General features: G+C 36.8%; 1 protein-coding gene and 1 pseudogene across 2 annotated transcripts in view; one reads left to right on the top strand and one right to left on the bottom strand.

The window, feature by feature from the left end:
* Window positions 1-21,404, top strand: part of LOC148920308 (uncharacterized) — a 75,152-nt pseudogene that overhangs the window by 38,323 nt on the left and 15,425 nt on the right. The window lies entirely within an intron of this gene.
* Window positions 15,483-16,322, bottom strand: LOC148920310 (uncharacterized). Its single transcript, XM_089046208.1, has one exon. The coding sequence runs from the start codon at window positions 16,320-16,322 to the stop codon at window positions 15,483-15,485; it is 840 nt and encodes a 279-aa protein (XP_088902334.1).

Below are 21,404 nucleotides of genomic sequence, written 5' to 3'. Positions count from 1 at the left end.
TATCATGACCAATGTGTCCACACTCCCGACAGTGTCTAATCCTCGCTTCATTGCCTTTTCCTTTGCTCCCGTTACTCGTTTCGACCCTCCATTGCACCTTACTCTCTTAGGGTTTTCATATATTGTGTTTGAGAGCTGGACCCTCCAACTTCGTTATTACTTGGTCCATCCTTCAACAACTTCAACTTCACTGCAAACTTTTTAGAGTCTCTGACAGTAGCTCACATCCTTCTTCACACATTAATGCATCCTCAACCACATCTGAAGCAAGTCGGGACATTGTACTCCGCTTTATTAAAAGACCAGGATCTGCAGAGTCTTTAATTTCGTTGCCATTTGCATCTGACACCAATCCAAATTTCGCAGTTTTCTTCCACCTCTTCAAAATGTATTTATCGGGCATATATTCAATCTGGTCCCTTCTGAACAATGCTAGGATGTGCTTGCAAATAATTCCAACAAATTCAAATCTTTTGCAGCTACACGATGCGTGGTCAGAATCTTTGACATATACGACTTCTGCCACTCTTGTTTCCCAATTTTTCCTTTCGCTCACATTAAAGACAACTTTAGAAGCATCCTCTGTTTTCAATCTAGGAAACATGCTGTACTTTGTATTAGTTCTTGCTCAAACTTTTGAAACATTGTCCTTGTGTACAAGGTAGCCATTTGTTTGTTCATTGGCATCGGTAGAATACATTGAGCCACTTCAAATGCATCTACGTGATCAGCAACTAACTCTTTTTGACGTTGATGAGAAAGTGCCCTCTCAAATCTTATTATGAAATCCATCAACGAATTTTTCCTTGATATGTATTGCTTGAAGAAACCATGAGAACATTCAGCTCTTTGGCTGCTTGACATTCCAGTGGCAAAAAAGTGTCGTGCGTAGGCTGGAACCCAAGATTCCCTTAAATCAAACATTGAACTTAGCCATGGATGGTCAGTCAAACCAGCCTTTGTAACCACAATATTCCATTTTGCATCAAACTCATCCTTATTGTCAGTATCCCATATGGCTTTCTGGAATTCATCTCAATACTCCTTATAAGCGAATGTGGTAACAACAGAGAACTTTGATGTGATGTGCTATATGCAAAGTCGATGAAATGTAGTCGGGAAGGCTATTGAAATCGCTCTGCTCATTGCCGCATCTTGATCTGTGATGATCGTTTTAGGTTCGCCACCTGCATGGCTTTCTTAAACTCCTCAAACATCCAAATAAACGACTCAGTCGTTTCCTTGCTCAAAAATGCGCATGCTAGGACAATTGTTTGACCATGGTTATTAACTCCCAACATTGGTGCAAATGTCAAGTCGTATCTATTCGTGTTGAATGTGGTATCGAATACAACAACATCTCCATAAAACCCGTACGCCCGTCTAGAAGTTGCATCTGCCCAAAAACATCGACTAAACCTGTTATCGCCATCTCCCTCAATCTTGAAATAAAAAGCCTCATTTTTTTTCTGTTCAGCCATAAAATACTCGGTCACTAGTTCAACATCGTGGTTCCTCAGCTTCCCATTCACACTACATTCAAGATTGTACATATCCTTTTTGATAAAACCGATTTTATCCATTCCTCCGGATTGCACCTCGAAAATACTTACCTTCTGATTAATGGGATTATTAACCGAACCTAACTGTTTTGTAAGTACTTTTGTAGAATCTGAAATACGACGGTGTGATCTCAGTAAATGCATTCTTCCTGAGGGTGTCATCTTATGATTGTGTCCCTCTGCAAAAAGAGAGATGGTATACTTCTTGCTCCCATGTGTCTTCACAACCACAATCTTAGCTTTGCAATTGCATCTACTTATTCCCCGCTGTCTTTTTCTCTCCCGAGTTTCATCATTCCGGTATACACCTTGTTTGCAACATACAAATTCTTTTCTCAGAATCTCTTTCTTATTTTTCCCCCAAAAGCTGGAATGAAGTCGAATACCAAAGCCAGCCAAGAATGCATATCTATTATAGAAATTATAAACGAGGTCAAGCGAGTCGAACTTCATCCCAACTGCTGGTGTTTCTCATTTCTTACTTCAGGAATGTAAACCCTTCCATTAGGTTATTCTGAGTCATCACTCTACAGCCCCGGACATTTTATCCACGTATATTATTGATCTACTTCTATATTACTGCATAGCAAATGTGAATTCATTAATCAATCATTACTGCATCACAACTTATCAATGCATTCCACTTACACAAAACATTGCCCAAATTGACACAATACACGCATAGCCTAGCTTGTTGGATTCTGATTACACAAAACACAAGCAAAATTTAATAATAGTTACGTCATCTCTTGTGAAATAATCTGGAAAAAATAACATTAGAACCAACATGTTCAACTAAGAACTCAAATGTAATTCAAACCAGCAATTACAGAACTTCACCCAATATCCTCTCCAAATGCTTACTTCTAATGCCATTAAGCCTAAGTTTAGGATCTTTTACCTACATTTCATAAATTTCCAATCCCCCTCCAAACAAAAATAATCAACTAAGTATATTGAATATTCATAAGGAAATGACGCATTATTGATAGCAGAGCAAATGACGCATTTTTAAATCAATTTTGAAGTAAAAAGAAATAGTTAATTGGATGAGATGCCAGGTGGCAATGTCCCCTGCTAAAACGTGGAAGTGGATGAGATGTTGGGCTTTCCTTGTGTTGACACGTGTCACATTTGTTATATTTTAACCATATTTTGTTGTAAAATTGTTTAAAATATTAAAATAAATGAAAAAAATACACACACAAAAAATTACATACCTATTTCTCAACATCAATACTTCGTATCCCAAGCCCAAAAAGTGGTTTACAATTGTTTTTAAATTAAAATTTGGGGGTCATCCCTAAATGTGAATGATGCAAATGAAAACATACCTACACTTAGTAAACCCTAAGCTATTGTTTGTTTGATCACATAAGGACCGGATTGAAATTTGAATGCAATGGCAAAATTTGACGCACGTGCTCGAAGGAAATGTCATACCAATCCCAACATTATTTTTTTGAGAATTTTTTGAATTATAATCAATTTTTAAATCAATTTTGAAGTAAATATAAATAATTAATTGGATGGGGAAAATAGAAAAAAACAATACATACGTACTTCTCATCACCAATACATTGTATTTCAAGTTCAATTTTGAAATAACTAATAAAAACGAGGACTGTAGAGACTGGGAAAATAAATTAAAATATTTTCTCATACACACATAAAAAAAAAAAAATCTTTAAAACACTGTCCAAGACATCTGAAAGTTGTTTGAAATAGTGATTTGGGTTTCTTAACCCCTTAGGAGTTGATTTAACCTTCAATATCATTATCGCTAATTTTCAAGAAATTAAAATAATTAAAAAAAAAAAAAACCCTCAGTATCATACATGAACCGATTACAAGAGTATCACAAACGCTTGTTGCACATTCAAAACCATGCAAATAGGTATCATTAGATACTCAAACTCAGGGTCCGTTAATTAAACGTATGCATAAATTCCCATGTCATACTTGACTAAGTACGTTCTTTGTTTTGGATCTTCAGTATCAATATCGCTAATTTTCAACCCAAAAAAAAACCTATCATACATGAACCAATTACATAAGTGTCACAAATGCTTGCCGAATATTCAACAATGCCAATAGGTATCCCTAGCTACTCAAACGCAGGGTTCGTGCATTAAATCAAACTCCTGCATAAATGAATGTGTTATACTTGGCTGAGTACCTTCACTATTCTGCTTTCTCTGAGTGGGCTGCATATTCTTGGTAACTGGAGCACCAATGTCTGCGTGAACATCGGAACAAAAATGCATAAACAATGACAAATCGTTAAACAAAAATGCATAGACTATGAACCATTAGTGAATACGTGTTCTGCAACTACGAAGTCGTTTGGAGTCGCTAGTGAAACATTAAACAACCTACTCGAATTCACTCCAAATCAAGCCGATATACCGAGTGAAAAAATTTCCTCCAGTACTCGAATTCGCAAATACAGGATATTGTTTACCTCGTAACTGATTTTGAGCTTCAAAATTTCAACAACTATGATAATGTCGTGGATTTAGAGCGGCATGTCAACCCCATAAAATTTCGACCTTCCTCTCCTCAACGATTCCAACTCAATGCTAGTTTCCAGTTTGCTCCAACACTTTAAACCCACGACTCCAGAACCAGAGGGTCTCGAATCCTCAAGTGTTAAAAGTCAATGCCAGTTTCGACCGTACTCAAGGATTCTAAAATAAAACCAACAGTATACTACAAGGTGTCACGCTCACTCGTTTTTTGGTAACCAGATAGGTCCTCAGTGCTTAACGAATGCGCGGACCAGAATCATCAAACCAGAAAAATAACGACAGAAAAAAGAATTACAGTGCTAGATGTGCTGTTCAGGATAATAGCTTACTTTGTATGCTTTGAATGACCAAACCAGAAAAATGAACAGCTGTTTTAGAGGGGTAGATGTGTTCAGTGTTCTTCCTGAAATAGAATATCAAACCAGAATAAAGAAAAATCTATGTTCTGAGAGAGAGAGAGAGAGAGCATCTTTTTTTGGAGGGAGATATTGTGGTCTTCAAGAACACAATACATCTGTTTTGGATGGAGGCGGCCTCGTTCCAGTGGAACAGTTTCAGACACTTTTCAGTTACAATTGCTTCTTAGCAACCGTTAGATTTGATCCAACGGTGTTTCTCACATAGAGGTTCTCAAATAGAAGTTCCCATCAAAGAATAGCCCTATTTATATAACTCAATTAGTCATATAAATTTTGTAACACCTAGATTAACTGCAAAAGATGAATATATGTGATCAACAATTTTTGGCAACTCTCAAAAGACGAATATATGACTCTTTTGTTTGGAGACTGAGAGACTCTGAGACTCTTTATTGTTGGGGTGCCTGACTTCTAGGCCTAGCTAAGCTGAACAAGTCAAAGCCCAAACCAACTTGAGTGGGCTTGGAGGATATATTTGGGTTTTAAGTATCTAATATCTCCTCATTTTAAAGGTTATATCTTCTTTTTTTCTTCTGTTGATAAAATTTTAGAGATAATCTTTATAAATTTTTCAGTGCAATGATTGCATTATCACATGGAGATATTAATCTACGTATTATAATATAAATGGACGATGAGATTGATATATCATAGACTTAGATATAATATTAATAAATAAATATACGTGTTATAATATGAGTAAATTAGTAACATCATACCGTCACACCAAACACTTCTTATTTTTAACCATTTATCCACGGATGTAGGCTCAAATGTTCTATGTTTTTATTTTTTTTATACGACTTTTTATTTATTCAACAACACAACAAATTTTCTTATAATCGGCTGAAATAAACTAGCTTAATTTGTCCAACATAATCAATGATATGGTCAAATATAAAAGTTTGCTAATAGTGTATTTTTTCCCCACTCATCTCAAAGAAAAGAAGAAAAACTGTTGACTGGAAAAGTTTGTGGAACACTAGCACAATCACAGGTGCTAAAATGGGAGAGGGGCTCATGGTTTTTGCCCACCACGTTCAGTTGCGATCTTAATGTTTTGGAGGCCCTAAATGAACGACTAAAATGTGGCTTTCTATTCTCTTTAGTAATGTGAAATATTTTTTTTTGGTAAGTTTAAAAAATTATATGAACTCAAAGTCACAATTGTAACCTAAAAAGAAACAAACAATATGTAATTCACATAACAATTTTATAAAATGCATCAAAACATCACTTAAATATCACTCGTCTTGCATTTTTTGATACAAAAATATCAATTAACTTTACATAATCAAATACGTCAACATGTCTTTTTTCGCCCGCACATCTCAAAGAAAAGAAGAAAAACTATTGACTGGAAAAGTTTGTCGAACACTAGCACAATCACAGGCGCTAAAATGGGAGGGGGGCTCATGGTTTTCCTACCACGTCATGCTCTCATTTAATAGGTTTGCCATCCAAAGCATTACTCTAGTCTTGCCTTAATTATTGTCATGATGTTGCTTCGTAGATCGCATCGCATACACCTAGTAAAGTCAGCACATTGTGACAACGGTTGCTGCGACTTTTAATAAATCTTTAAACTTCAATCACTCTCCACATTTCTTCGCACAATTTTAGAGCATTTACAATGATGAGAGTTATTTCAATTTGTTGAGGCCCAAAAAGGTCATAGGAAGCCTAAAGACATTTAAAACCCAATATAACATATAATGTCGGTCATGCGTTAATTCAAACTGTATTTTGGGATTTAATTCATTAAATAAATATAGAAATAGTGTACATGCCATGCCAAACTAATAATACATTTTTCCCATGCTAATCACCTATCAAGCTCACATGAACCCAAGTCATGTGGTTTATGGGGTTTGCATGAGGATTGTGGTTTGGAAGGTTACGGAGGTCCACAAGGCCCAGAAAGCTCTTAAATAATGGAGACTTTAGGTTAGCTACTTGGGAGCACCAAAGTCTAAGCCCATTACTTAAAGTTCTCCAATGTGGGTGAGCAAATGAGATATTTTTCAAGCACTTCCTTTTACCCATAGAAAATAGTCATTTTCCAAATACCTAACTTTACCCGTTGGAAATAAGTCTTTTCCAGCACTTCCTATTACCCAAGGGAAACAAGCAGTTTCTAGTGCTTTCTTTTACTCATAAGAAATAATTAGTTTATGGTACCTAGCTTCACCTGTTGGAAAATAGCATGTCCTAGTGCTCCCTTTTAACCACTGGAAATAGATTGGTTCCAGCACATCCCTTTACCTATTAGAAATAAAGGAAAACCCTCACCCTCTATAAATTGGCATTCATGACTCAAGCAAAGGGCACCAATTTTTCTTCATCCAACACTCCTCTACTAAATTCTTGCAAGCACACAACCATCAGGCCTTTCCTTTAGCTGCTGAAGTAGCACAACAACTTCTTGCTTTGGCTGCTGCAAGCATCCCAGCAGCCATGAACCCCTTTTAGCAACCACTAGACCACTTTCCTTCCTCCGTTCAGCTTGTTACAAGCATTCCAACGGCCATCCCAGCCATTCCTTAGCTATCACAACCATTTCTTCTATTTTCCCATCCTTGAAATCCTCCATTTTCCCTATAAAGCCTCACAAACCATAACTCTAAGATTTTTCTTCCTTCTCATACCCTTCCAAGCTATAAACACCATAGCTTTCAAGCTTCAAGCCTTTCCTTTTATCCTCCCACCTCTAGAACTCATAAATTTCTCTAGAATCATTGTTACAAACACCATACCCTTCAAAGTCTAAAGCTTTTCTTTCCTCAGCCATGCTCTTTGAAACCCCATTCATTTGACTGCTATAGGCATCCCAACAACCATCACAGCCAAACAATCAAACCACCGTAGCTATAGCTTCAAACAATAAATTCTCAACACCCAAACTCAAGCATATCAAACACCAACCCAAGCACAAGCTTTCTCATTTGCCAAACTTGTGGGTCTTTAGCTCCCACACTCCAAGCTCTCATGCCAAGCTCATATAATCTCATATCAACATCAGCAAGTCATCTTCAACTCATCCAGAGCAAGCAACATCCTTACTCATTACTGGAAGCTTCAATATCAAGCTGTGTTCTTCCATATTCTTCCTCTCCCTCCCATAAACACATCTAGAGAGAACAAGCATCACCACTCACCTCTGGAACCCTTCGATTTCAAGCTTTGTTATTCCATTTCTTCAATTTTTTCTCTTTTGTCAAGCCACCCAAGAGCCTGACAAAGCTTTTGTCAAGCTGCTGGAAATCTACTCAAGCCACCAATCTTCTCTCTCTCTCTCTCTCTCTCTCTCTCTCTCTCTCTCTCAAAAAAAAAAAAAAAAAAAGAAAAAGAAAAAAAGAAAAAAAGCTCCATCCCATGTATGAAACACATAACCTCTCATGCCAAGTCTAGTAGTATCTTAATTCACAAAGCAAACTCTCATGCCAAGTCTATGTAACATCAATGCACCATCTTCAACTCTTCATCAAGCTGCCGGAAACATCCGCACAAAACACGCAATCGCTGGAAAAAGAACAAAGTACTCCCCTAGGACTTGCTTCTCCCTCGGGATACTTTGGGCCTAGTTCTCGCTAACTCAGAAAAGGGGCAACGAAGGCTTGATTCACCACTCTATGGCGGTCCAAGAATCAACAAGCCTGGATGAGCCTTTCGACAGAAAAAGACCCCAACACAATTTTATTTCAATAAATTTAATTTTTAACTTGTAGTGGTAAGTTCAGTTCATTTTAGATATCAATATTTCATTTTGAGGATTAATAGTTCATTTCAGAGATCAATAAAATGAACTTTGAATTAACACATGTAAACAAAAGAAGAAAAATATATGAAGAAATGGTTCCCCATTACCCATTTTGGCATATTGATATATTTTGTACAAGAGTTCAATAGTTAAAGAAACTCTACTACAATTTGTGGAGGATTAACAATGCATGCAAGAAGGTACAAACAAGACTTTTAGAACTCATAAGAAGAATTGCATCATTGCAATAAGTTAAAGCATAAGGTTTCTGATAACCTTCTTTTGAAGTTAAACCATAATTTTTCGCGCCATTTTCTTGGGTTATTGTATATTATTTTTACTATAATTAGTATTATTATGGGCCAAAGAGGGAGAAAGCCCACTAAATATGAAGTCCAAACCAATCAAAATTAATATTTAAATTATTTGGGCTTTTTCTCAGGTCACAATTTAGAAGCCCGAAGCTCAAACCCGAGTGTAAGATAACATTTTGTTCAAGTGTGCATTGAAGTTCGGAGGCCTATGAAAAATGGGCAGTCCAAAAAAGGGTAGTATTTCTGGAATCGATGATTTGAATTACATTAATTTTTCCAAGTGAAATAGTGGGACTTCGGTGGGTCCGATGTGGACCACTTTGGCTTATATGGTGAGTTATATAAACTCAATCAACATTGAGGATCGTTTTCTATACTCTGTGAACTGGCTTCATGGAGATGTGAGACAGTATAACATTGAGGACCCTAAATCCTAAGCTGACAAGCCAAATATGGGTTGGGGAGCTAATCCAAAAGGGAAGCTGTTAGTACGAAAATTGTATTGCCATTTCCTAGACTCTAGCATAGGTTGGGAATTAGTGTGTGATATTGTTTACTGGAAGTTTTGGCACAACACATTCAATCCCGGATTTTTGAAGCATGACTTGATCGATATGAGGAACTTGATTTCAGGTAAATTATGACATAATCATGCATTCACAATAGGATTCCTCGTTGAATTTATTTTCAATGCTATTTTGATTTAATTAAAATATTAGCTTTTCCTTACTGTGACGTGCACATTGCTCATCTCCTTATTAAATTGTTTTAGGAGATATTGTTTCTCTATAAAAAGTAGCTATTTGGCGTTATCATTTAGAGTCCATATTAGATTGAGACTGATATTCATGATTGAATACTATTTGTGGTCTCTTGTTTGGCGTCTTGACTGAGAGTCCATATTGGATCAGGTTTGAGTCATAATTGAATAGAATTAGTGGACTCTTGGGTTTCTCTCTTACTAGAGAGAACTAGCTTTGAATAAAACGTGAGCCTTGATTTTCAAAGAGACAACTTGTGATAACCTGATTCTAAATTAATAATTAATTATTCAAATATTCAAATAAAAGACAATTTTACTCCAGGAAAATTTAAATGGGTTTAAAGTTGACTTTTTGTTCCGGAAAGAATTTGGGGATTTTAGTGGTGCCTTTACGTAGATTGCCTTGAGATGAGTCCTTAGACACGTAGTGGGCTCAAATCGGAGTTGTAACGAAGAAATTACGAGTTACGAAGTCTAGTGGTATAACCGTAAATATTTCAAAGTTATTTTTTTTAAAGAGTGTTGCTATTTTCACCCACCTGTCCTCACCTTATTTTCTCACTCACCATATAGATTTGAAAAAACACAATCCTACCTATCTTTCCACCCACCATTATTCCTAAAATGCCCTTTAATTATTAATTCAAGCAAAAAAACTCAAACTTAAAAAAAAACCACCCGACAAACTTCCCCCATCGACGACCAACCACCCCATCCTCCTCCTGCCACCAACATGGGTCACTTGAGGGTTTAACAAGAATCAACGAAGTCAAGGGTTTAACAAGAATCAATGAAATACTTTAAGATCTTCGAGAGAGACAAAAAAATTATGCAAAAATCAAGCGATCAAATCAGATTATTAACCCATAACCCACGTTGGAATGGTCTCTATTTGGGGAGTTGTCTTTATATTCAGCTTGATTCTACTTTAGGTTTTGGTGCTTTTGATCCCTAGACGCGCTATTCCATGAGGTTGTATGTCGCCTACAATTGCACTTATATTTTCAGTATGTTGCTCGCTCTACAACTTCATTTTGTCGAATTTTAGCATGTGCAGTCTGGTGAGCATATGGTTGCGATGGGCCTCTTCTTCTTTATGCAGGTTTGCTTTTCCATGCACATTCAATTTACTCTTATCAATTATATGAATTGTATTGTATGTTTCCTCTCCTGTTAAGTGTATATGGTGTGAATTAACTTACCCGATTCATTACTTTATTCATTTTACTTTGGTGGTGTGTGGGGGAGTTGGCATGTATTTTACTTCTTAGATTGGGTCAGGCAGGCACCTACTAAGTGACTGAAAGATGTTTCAAGCCTTTCTAAGGATCACTGTCACCTGTGCAGTAGGCGTTGTTGTTGTTGCTTTGGGAGTCGGCACTACATCTAGGTATATCCCTCCATGGTCGTCGATGGAGAAGGTTTGTGATGGGTTGTGGTTTTTGTCTTTAGAAGTCATTTTACAAATGGGTAAATTTGTCTTTAAAATTTTGAAAATAAGGTGAGTGGGAAAATAAGACAGGTGGATGGAAATGTTATGAAAAATCTGTAAATGTGTTATACTATAGGATCACTATATTAATACACAACTCTAAAAATGTAGATAGTAACAAAATATGAAAACTGTATAAACGTGCAAATATATATTAAGTATAGAATACTGACTTTTATTGAAGATAGAGGCTTGCGTATTCGCAATGTCCTAAAGACAGAATCCCAAGGCCCAAGGCCCAGGTCTTGATTATTTAAATATTATTATTAATCAAGCAAGCCAACCATGATAGCCTTCACTACCAAGCCCGTAAGCCCATAAGCCCACCAATCTTATTTAATTGCTGTTAAGGTTTCATGCTTATAAAGCATGTGGAACCCTTTGTTTTCTCCAATGTGGGACATTTGCTTTCAAACTTCCAACAATACCCCACATTTGAAATGCAAATGTGTTTTTAAAATAATACATCTAGACTCAAAAACTGGAGAAGAAATTAGATAAAATACACATCAGGATAAGTGTCTTTTGGACTTGAACTTTCCCTAGTGTAGACGTATCGGATCTACTTAATGAATTAGTGGAATTCATAACCTTGAACTGTTCATCGTTTTCTAGTAAACCAAGACAATACACCACACAATCATTAAATCTATACACACTTAAGTTCATGCGGTTATGTTCATTTTGGTCCTGAACAAATCCCGGTTTCATAGGAGCTTTAGAGAATGTAGTCATGTAATTCTCATAAATGCGACCCCACATTTACTCTTGTATAGGTAACGTTAATTAAAAGTATTCTGCCATACTTCTTTTGAATATCAAAATATTAACGTCATTAAATGTTTTGTACAAAAACATACCCTAAAAACTTCTGCAGACAACACACTTTGGTCATAGGAATGAGTAAATAGTGTGTTCATACCTTGAGCCATTCCCAATCAATTTGCCTATTGAACCTAGACCATGGGATCTCCAATCAGCTAGGTTAGGGTTCCATCAGGTTTGCTCATTGTGATATTGACATTAAACCCATTCCCCTCGACGCATATTTAATTTGCTTTCTAGGTAGGCCTTTTGTCAAAGGATCAGCTATGTTTTCCTTTGGCGTTACATAATCTAATGAGATTATTCCATCTTTGAGGAACTGTCTAACTGTGCTATGTCTTCGCCTTATATGCCTTGATGTGCCATTGTATATCTTATTTTTGGCTCTTGCAATAGCTGCCATATTATCACAATGAATACATACTGCAGTTATTGGTTTAGGCAATAACGGTATATCTTCCATGAAGTTTCGAAGCCATTCTGCTTCTTTAGTAGCCTTGTCCAAAGCTATGAATTCAGATTCCATAGTTGATCATGCTATACACGTTTGCTTGGTTGATTTCCAAGCTATTGCTGCCCCTCCACACACAAAAACATAGCCACTAGTGGATTTTGTTTCACTTTCACCAGAAATCCAGTTTGCATCACTATATCCTTCTAAAACTGGTGGATAACTTGTGTAATGCAATCCATAATTTATTGTGCCTTTTATAAATTGTAGCACTCTAATCAAAACCTTCCAATGATCATCAGACGAGTTGCTAGTATATTGACTAAGCCTGCTAACTGCATATGCTAAATCAGGCCTTGTACTATTCATCATTTACATTAAGCTTCCAATCACTTGTGAATATTCTAGCTGAGATACTACATCTCCACTATTTTTAGCTAGATGAACTGATGGATCAAAAGGGGTCACAATGGATGGATCATCAAAGTGACCAAATTTTCTAAGTATTTTTTCTGCATAATGGGACTGAGTCAAAAAATAACCTTGTTTGGTTCTTTGAACTCTAATTCCAAGTATGACATCTGCAAGTCCCAAGTCCTTCATATCAAAACTTGAACACAACATTTTCTTTGTAGAATTAATAATATCTTTGTTAGTACCCATTATGAGCATGTCATCAACGTATAAACATACTATGACACATGAGTTCTTGAAACTCTTCACATACACGCATTTGTCACTCTCATTGATCTTAAAACCATTTGACAACATAACATGATCAAATTTTTCATGCCACATTTTTGGTGCTTGTTTAAGTCCATACAGTGACCTAATTAATTTGCACACTTTCTTTTCTTGTCCTTTAACCACAAACCCTTCTGGCTATTCCATATAGACTTCTTCATCTAATTTTCCATTAAAAAAGGCCGTTTTAACATCCATTTGATGTATTTCTAGTTCATATATGGCTGCCGTGGGAGCAAATTTTCCCACGAGAATATTCGATTGCAAAGATTCCATTTTCTTCTTTGCCGCCTCTTTATCCTTGCAAAATAGAACAAATAAGAGGACCACACCCGGTGGGTGTTGGCCAAAGGCTCTTCGATGCCTAAATTAGTTCAAAAGTCTGTAAGAAAAACACTAGCTAACTAGGGTACGGAGATGTGTTTAAGGTGTAAACCGAGCGGCGGAGCCTTATGTAAAAGAGAGAGAGAGAGAGAGAGAGAGAGAGAGAGAGAGAGAGAGAGAGGTGGCTAGGGTTCGAGAGGAATTTTCTGCAGAGTTTTAGTAGAGATTTCGGATGTATCTCAACCCTTGTGCGTGACCATCCTTTTATAGTGGTCTCGAAGGGTTAGGGTTTGGAGAAAAATAATCCTTATTGGGAAAGGAATTATTTTTCTGATTTTAGGAGATTTAAGTCAATTAGGGATTTAATGCAAATCAAATCCCTAAACAAGGCAAGAATCCCCAAATCACATATTCCCCAAATGGAAGGAAATATTTGACCTAAGGTTTGCTTAAAATTAGGTTCCCACAGCTGCTATAGAAATTAATATTCTTATAGATGAGATTCTTGATACAGGTGAGTATGTATCAAAGTAATCCAGCCCTTCTTTTTGTCTATAGCCTTTTGCTACTAGACGTGCCTTATATTTGTCTATAGAACTATCATCCTTCAATTTCTTTTTGAATATCCATTTATGACCAATTGGTTTATTACCAGGTGGTAAGTCAACCAATTTCCAGGTATTATTTTGTAAAATGGAATCCATCTCACTTTTAATTGCTTCCTTCCAAAGAGAAGCCTAACCTGAAGCCATTGCTTCCTTGTATGTTTGTGGTTCAGCTTCGACAAGAAGGTTAAAAAATCAGGTCCAAAATTTCTTGGGATTTTCGTTCTGCTTCCTCTTCTTGGTTCCATTTCATTTTCATGAATCCCTGATGAAGAAGGAATGTCACTTTGATTTTGTTCAAGTGACCTCTTTCTATTTGGACAGGACCTATTTTCTTTGTAGGGATAAATATGCTCAAAAAATTCTGCATCTACAGATTCTATGATAGTATTAACATGAATATTAGAAATTTCAGGTTTAACCACCAAGAATCTATAGGATGCACTATTATTTGCAAAACCAATGAATACACAATCTACTGTTTTTGGTCCAAGTTTAACTCGTTTTGGCAAAGGTACTTGAACTTTTGCAAGGCAACCCCACACTTTGAGGGTTTCATATGTAGGAATTCTACCTTTCCACACTTCATAAGGAGATTTATTAGTCTTCTTATGTGGAATTTTGTTCAAGATTGTATTTGCAGTAAGAAAGGCTTCACCCCACAGATTGTGTGGAAGCCCTGAACTATTCAACATGGAGTTAATCATGTCCTTGAAAGTTCAATTTTTTCTTTCAACAACACCGTTTTGTTGAGGTGTATATGGAGCCGTTGTTTGATGAACTATTCCATGTTGAGCACAAAATTCAGAGAAGGCTATAGACTCATACTCTCCTCCTCTATCAGATCTTAGAGCTTTAATTTTTCTCTCTAATTGATTTTCAACTTCAGCTTTATATGTCTTGAACATATTCAAAGCCTCATCCTTGCTATTTATCAAATAGACATAGCAAAATTTACTGCAATCATCAATGAAAGTAATATATTAATTCTTTCCTCCACGAGTTGGTGTTGATTTAAAATCACAAAGGTCTGAATGAATCAAACCCAACAACTCATTAGACCTTCCAAAAACAGATTTGAAACTTTGCCTTGCAAATTTTGATTCTATGAATATTTCACATTTATTGTTGTGATCAATTTTAAAGTTTGGCAGCAACACTAAATTGATCATTCTATCTATACAATGGAAATTAACATGTCCTAATCTAGCATGCCAAATATCACAAGACTCAACAATATAAACAGAAGCCTTATTTATTTTATTGATAGCATTTGTAGCCAATACATTAAGTTTGAACAAACCCTCAGCCAAATAACCCTTTCCCACAAACATTCCCCCTTTAGTAAGAACAAACTTGTCTGATTCGAACACTAGTTTAAAGCCCTTATTGCTAAGCAACGAACCAGACACTAAGTTCTTCCTAATATCAGGGACATGAAGTACATCTAGAAGGGTCAGTTCCTTTCCAGAGGTAAATTCCAGTAGCACCTTTCCTTTTCCAGCAATGACAGCAGTTGAGGAATTTCCCATGTAGAGTTGTTCTCCACCAGAAATTTCTTGTTATGTAGAGAACATGCTCTTATCGCCACATATGTGCTTGGTTGCACCAATATCGATCCACCAATCTTTTGTATCTAAAACCATATTGGTTTCAGACACTACAGTAGCCAAAACATCTTGTTACATTTGCTTAATTATTGGCAGATTTGGCAAAAGCTCTATCTTTCTTGTGGCGGCAATCTTGTGCCTTGTGTCCAACTTTTCCAGACACCCAGTAACTCCCCTTTATTTTCTTTAAGTTCTTGCTGTTTGATGCTAGTTTGTTGGAATAGGACTTGCCTTTATTTTTCTGGGAATTGTCTTTTGGTTTTCCAGCAGAGGCTTTGCCTTCAACAATGTTGGCTTTGGCTTCAGAGGAAACACTATCCACTTTCGCATTAATTATGTGATCCTGTTCAACCCTTAGTTTCAGAACCAAATCATCCAGAGTCATGTCAGATTTCTTGTGTTTCAGATAGATCTTGAAATCATTCCAGGAAGGAGGCAACTTCTCTATGATCGAACCTACTTGAAAGTTCTCATTATGCAATTCATGCATAATGATTTGGAGTTCTTCCACTTGATTAACCACTGACTTGGAGTCTATCATTTTGTAATTCAGAAATTTCCCAATGACAAATTTCTTTGTACCAGCAACTTCTGTTATGTACTTCTTTTCGAGAGACTCCCACAATTCCTTGGCAGTCTTGTATGAAGAATAAACATCATACAAGGTATCATCCAATGAACTGAGAATGTAATTCTTGCCGAGAAACTCAGAATGTTTCCAAGCATCAATAGCATTTAATTTGGATGCAGGTATTGGATTCTCTGTTGCCATAGGAACTTCCTCTTTGACTACATGAGCTAAATTTAGTGTTGTGAAGTAAAACAACATTTTTTTTTGGCAGTGTTTGAAATCCACCCCTTTGAACTTCTCTAGTTCCTTAACATGAGTTTTGACGCCATTGACATTGACTATATCAATCATCTTCACGCCACTTACAGATTCTCCCACTATTCTATCTTTAGATCGTTATGAAAAATTTGTAAATATGTTATACTATAGGATCACTATATTAATACACAACTCTAAAATTGTAGACAGTAACAAAATATGAAAACTGTATAAATGCGCATATATAAATTAAGTACAGAATACTGACTTTTATTGAAGATAGAGGCTTGCGTATTCGCAATGTCATAAAGATAGAATTTCACCTCTTCTCAGTGCTTGAAGTTCAACAGGCGTCTATCTCTCGAGATTCAACTATCGTAATTCAAGGGTCCAAAGAATCCTTGAATTACAGCGAACGTTGGTGTGCTTCTCTCAATACAGTATGAGTTTTAAACAATATGAAATAGTTCATAAAAAAGATGAACGTATTATGGCCTAGGACTTGTGGTTTTATAACAGAACTGCATCCTTTCAAAATAGCAGTTAGTATTAGTTATACCGTTCAAATTCAAACATAAAGATAAGTCTTTTCGGTTTGAATTTAACTGCTGCTAAAAGAAATCCGAAAAATAAAAATAAAAATATTTATTTTATTTTAGGGCTGGGTGTATTTCTTTTATTTTTCAAAGACCCTAAGAGGCCCAAGTCTTGATTATTTAAATATTATTATTAATCAAGCAAGCCAACCATGATAGCCTTCACTACCAAGCCCATCAGCCCACCAATCTTATTTAATTGGTGTTAAGGTTTCATGCTTATAAAGCATGTGGAACCTTTTGTTTTCTCCAATGTGGGACATTTGCTTTCTGTTGAGGCCCAAAAAGTCAAGGGAAGCCCAAAGACATTTAAAGCCCAATATAACATATAATGTCGGTCATGCGTTAATCCAAGCTGTATTTTGGGATTTAATTCATTAAATAAATATAGAAATAGCGTACATGCCATGCCAAACTAATAATACATTTTTCTCATGCCGATCACCTATCAAGCTCACATGAGCCCAAGTCATGTGGTTTACGGGACTTGCATGAGGGATTGTGGTGTGGAAGGTTACGGAGGTTCACAAGGCCCACAAAAGCTCTTGGATAATGGAGACTTTGGGCTAGCTACTTGGGAGCACCAAAGTCTAAGCCCATTACTTAGAGTTCTCCAATGTGGGTAAGCAAATGAGATATTTTTCAAGCACTTTCTTTTACCCATAGGAAATAGTCATTTTCCAAATACCTAGCTTTACCCGTTGGAAACAAGCCTTTTCTAGCACTTCCTATTACTCACTGGAAACAAGCAGTTTCCAGTGCTTCCTTTTACCCATAAGAAATAATCAGTTCATGGTACCTAGCTTTACATGCTGGAAAATAGTATGTCCCAGTTCTCCATTTTAACCACTGGAAATAGGTTGGTTCCAGCACCTCTCTTTACCTATTGGAAATACAGGAAAACCCTCACTCTCTATAAATTGGCATTCATGGCTCAAGCAAAGGGCACCAATTTTTCTTCAGCCAACACTCCTCACTCGGCTGCTGCAAGCATCCCAAGCCATCAACCCTTCTTGGTTGCTGCAAGCTTCTCAATAATCATGAGAACTCACCTTTCCTTAGCTGTTGCAAGTATTCCAATAGCCTTCATAGTCATTCCTCAGCCATCACAACCATGTCTTCTACTTTCTCACCCTTGAAATCCATCATCTTCTCCATAAAGCCTCACCAAGCATAACTCCAAGCTTTTCCTTCATTCCAAGCTTTAAACACCATAACCTTCAAACCTCAAGCTTTTCTTCTATCCTCCTTCTCTTGAAACTCTTAAATCCCCATAACTATAATCACACACAACAAATTATCAACACCAAACTCAAATATATCCAACACCAAGCCAAGCCACATGCATTTTCATTTGCTAAACTTGTGGGTTTTCAGCTCCCACATTCCAAGCTCTCATGCCAAGCTCATATAATCTCATATCAACATCAGCAAGTCATCTTCAACTCTTCGTCGAGCTGCCAGAAACATCAACACAAAACACGCAGCCGCTTTGGAAGAAGAACAAAGTACTCCCGGGACTTGCTTCTCCCCCGGGATACTTTAGGCCTAGTTCTCACTAACTCAGGACAAAGGGGCAACGAAGTCTTCATTCATTACTCTACCGCAATCCAAGAATCAACAAAACCCGGATGAGCCTTCGGACGAAAAAGACCCCAACACTTTCAAACTTCTAATAGGAAATAGCAGTGCTCTTTTTAAAACCCAATTTTTTTTTCTTTTATCCCTCATTTTTCTCTTTCCTTCTCGTAGCCTCTCTCTCTCTCTCTCTCTCTCTCTCTCTCTCTCACGACCATAATGGCCACCGATCTTTGGCTGACGACATCTCCTCTGTCTGGTCACCGTTACGAGACCACGGTGTTAGAATCATCTCGACCTCCTCTACCTACTCCTCCCCTTCTCCGATGAGCACAGCCATTCCTTCACTGGCGGTAGCTCAATAAAGTTCCGATTTTGTCAAAAATTTCCGTCGTCGTTTCCAACGATACCAACCTCCAAATTTGTTGATCCAGGTATGCTTTCTCATCCCCTTAACATGATTTCTTGATGGTTGGGTTGGTTAGGATCGATTTTTGGGTTTTGGAACTCATTTTATCACTTAAAGTTTCAGCCGATTTTTGGTTTGTAATTGCAGCTATCTCTGGCCATTTTTTGGCCATGGCCCAAGAACAAAATTTGCTCCATTCAATGTCCTAGTCATGTAGGTATAGGTCTTGACCGGTGGTTTGGAGATTTTTCGATCACCAGAATTGCTTTAGTACCCACGCACTGCTGGCGTGTGTGGCGACGCGTGAGCCACTTTGTGGCAGGTCTTTCAGTCCTAAAATGGTCCTCATGCCATCCTGAGCACGACGGTATGCTCATATTTGAATTTGATTATCATTTGACTGCCAATCAGATATCGCATATTAGGCGTTCTCCCGGTTTGATATGTTTGGACTATTGGATCGACTTCATTTTCAACTATGTTGATCTAGGTATCTCGAAGATCATGTAGGAATTCTCAGATTGTGAATCGGAGTCCTGGATGCTCCGATTCAATGACTTAAAATTTGTGCTAAAGGATAATCGTTCGATTGTGCAATCGCGAGGGATCCAATTGTTCGTTTCGGACCAAACTTGAAGGATTGGTATCATAAACCTTGTTGAACCCGTAAGAACTCTCGGATCGGAAATCGAAGGTCGTGGTTCCCCCGAGCTCGGTTGACCAAGTTTGGGTAGTTTGACCCCTCGGTTGATTGTGAATCTTTCGAGTTCCACTCTTCGAGAAGTACTAGAACAACCTCATAAACAAGTCTTGATTGTTATTTGAGTTATTTTGATTATGTTGGAATTATGAGATTGTTTTATAGTATATTTTGGAATTTCTTGCATAAGTAAGTTTTGATTAAAAATTGATTCAAATTGGGTTAATAAGGAAATGGGATCACTAAGGGTTATTGTTTTGCATTATTTATTATTATTATTATTAAAGTATATGACTGAGTGATATTGGATTATTTAAATGTAGTTGAGAACTGATTTTGGAAAGTTGATAAAAGATTTGGAAAATGGATTTGTGGAATAAGGGAAAGTTTATGATAAGTTTCGGAATATGGTTTTCAAATCCATTTTTGCCATTTATGACAATGCCCCATGAGTTTAGGGGAAGCCTGAACCGTGTGGTGCTAGGATATGCATTCTCGGGTTGACTACGTGTCCCCGAGTTCTGCGAGGATGTGCATTCTCGGTTGACTACGTGTACCCGTGTTCTGCAAGGAATGCTGCTCGGGTTGACTTTGTGTTTTCGAGGCCTGCGAGGATGTGTCGCTTATGTAACACTTGAAATTGACGGAATATTATTGGAATTTACAAAATATTAGTGGAATGGATGGATCATGAATATGGGTACGCCTAGGTGGAGAGTATTTGAGTTTTGAAATGTTTTAAACTAAAATTGATGATTTTATTTTGGTACTTATTGGTGCAGGTTTTAAGTTTTAAGGATTTTATATATACGTTTTCCAATTTATGAGACAAGGATTGAGAGTTTTCTAAGTTTTAAGGATTTTATATAATTCACAATTATTTTCTTAAGTGATGAATTTGCTTTTACTTGTGAAAGAAGGAAACATATTTTATTTAAATTGTTGATCTTGACATTAAGGTTTCAAGTGGTCAATGCTATTTTAATAATTCTCTCGTTTCCCTAGTAATAAGTTAATTATATATAGAAGATTTTTCTAACCTCAATAGTCCTTGACTGAATTTCAGTGGATTGATCTGAATTATTTATGAAGGGTTCTCGACTTTATTTGATTAAGTTACCTTTGTTTACTTACAATTTATGTAGAAAGAACTATGTACGGCTTGATCCCTTAGTAAGAGTACGTCGGCAACCTAGAGTTACTAGGTGCAACCTAAAGATCAAGTGTTGAAAATTTGTTAAGTTAAGTTATATTGGAGCTTGTTAACGTATTCATGTTCTTCTAAGAGTTGAGACCAATTTCAGATGACAGAATGATTTATTTGGTATAAAGAGGCCTGAAACTATTTAAAGTTATTTGTCTAATGCATGTTGAATGATTGAGATTTGAATTTCAATTTTAACTATATATTTTTTTACAGATGGAAAATTTATTGGGAAATGTCTGTTTTTAAGGGGAAACTTTGCTGGTTTTCTAGCAGAAATTAAACCCTTAAGTGTGATTTTCATTTTGTGGTTTAGGGCAAGTGGGGTGTTTTGGACATTTATGCCCGACACTTGCTAGGTGTAGGACATGCATAGGGTTCGACACAGATTCCAAAGTGGAATTTGGGTCGGGTCATGTCACAACTTTCGACATATTTGGTTTTGAGCATATAGAATTTTCAAGAGAAAGCTGTTGTAGATATTGTTGAGATAAGGTTGAGGGCATTCATATTGCATTCATATGCACGTCGGTGACTTATAAGGTTGAGGGCACCAAGACCGTGGTGGCATTTATCCTCCGGCGAGCTTGAAGCAATCATGAACAATATTGCGTTGAACATAAGGAGCATCGTAGATCATCCCGTGACAGAAGTTGAGTTACGAAGAAGTTGGTAAACATTATCTAGA

Source organism: Prunus mume, linkage group LG2, assembly GCF_029339155.1.
Source record: "Prunus mume cultivar Tortuosa linkage group LG2, ASM2933915v1, whole genome shotgun sequence".
In the NCBI taxonomy this organism is placed as follows: domain Eukaryota; kingdom Viridiplantae; phylum Streptophyta; class Magnoliopsida; order Rosales; family Rosaceae; genus Prunus; species Prunus mume.
The sequence above is the reverse complement of the archived record's forward strand: the minus strand, read 5'-3'. Positions and strand labels throughout refer to the sequence as shown.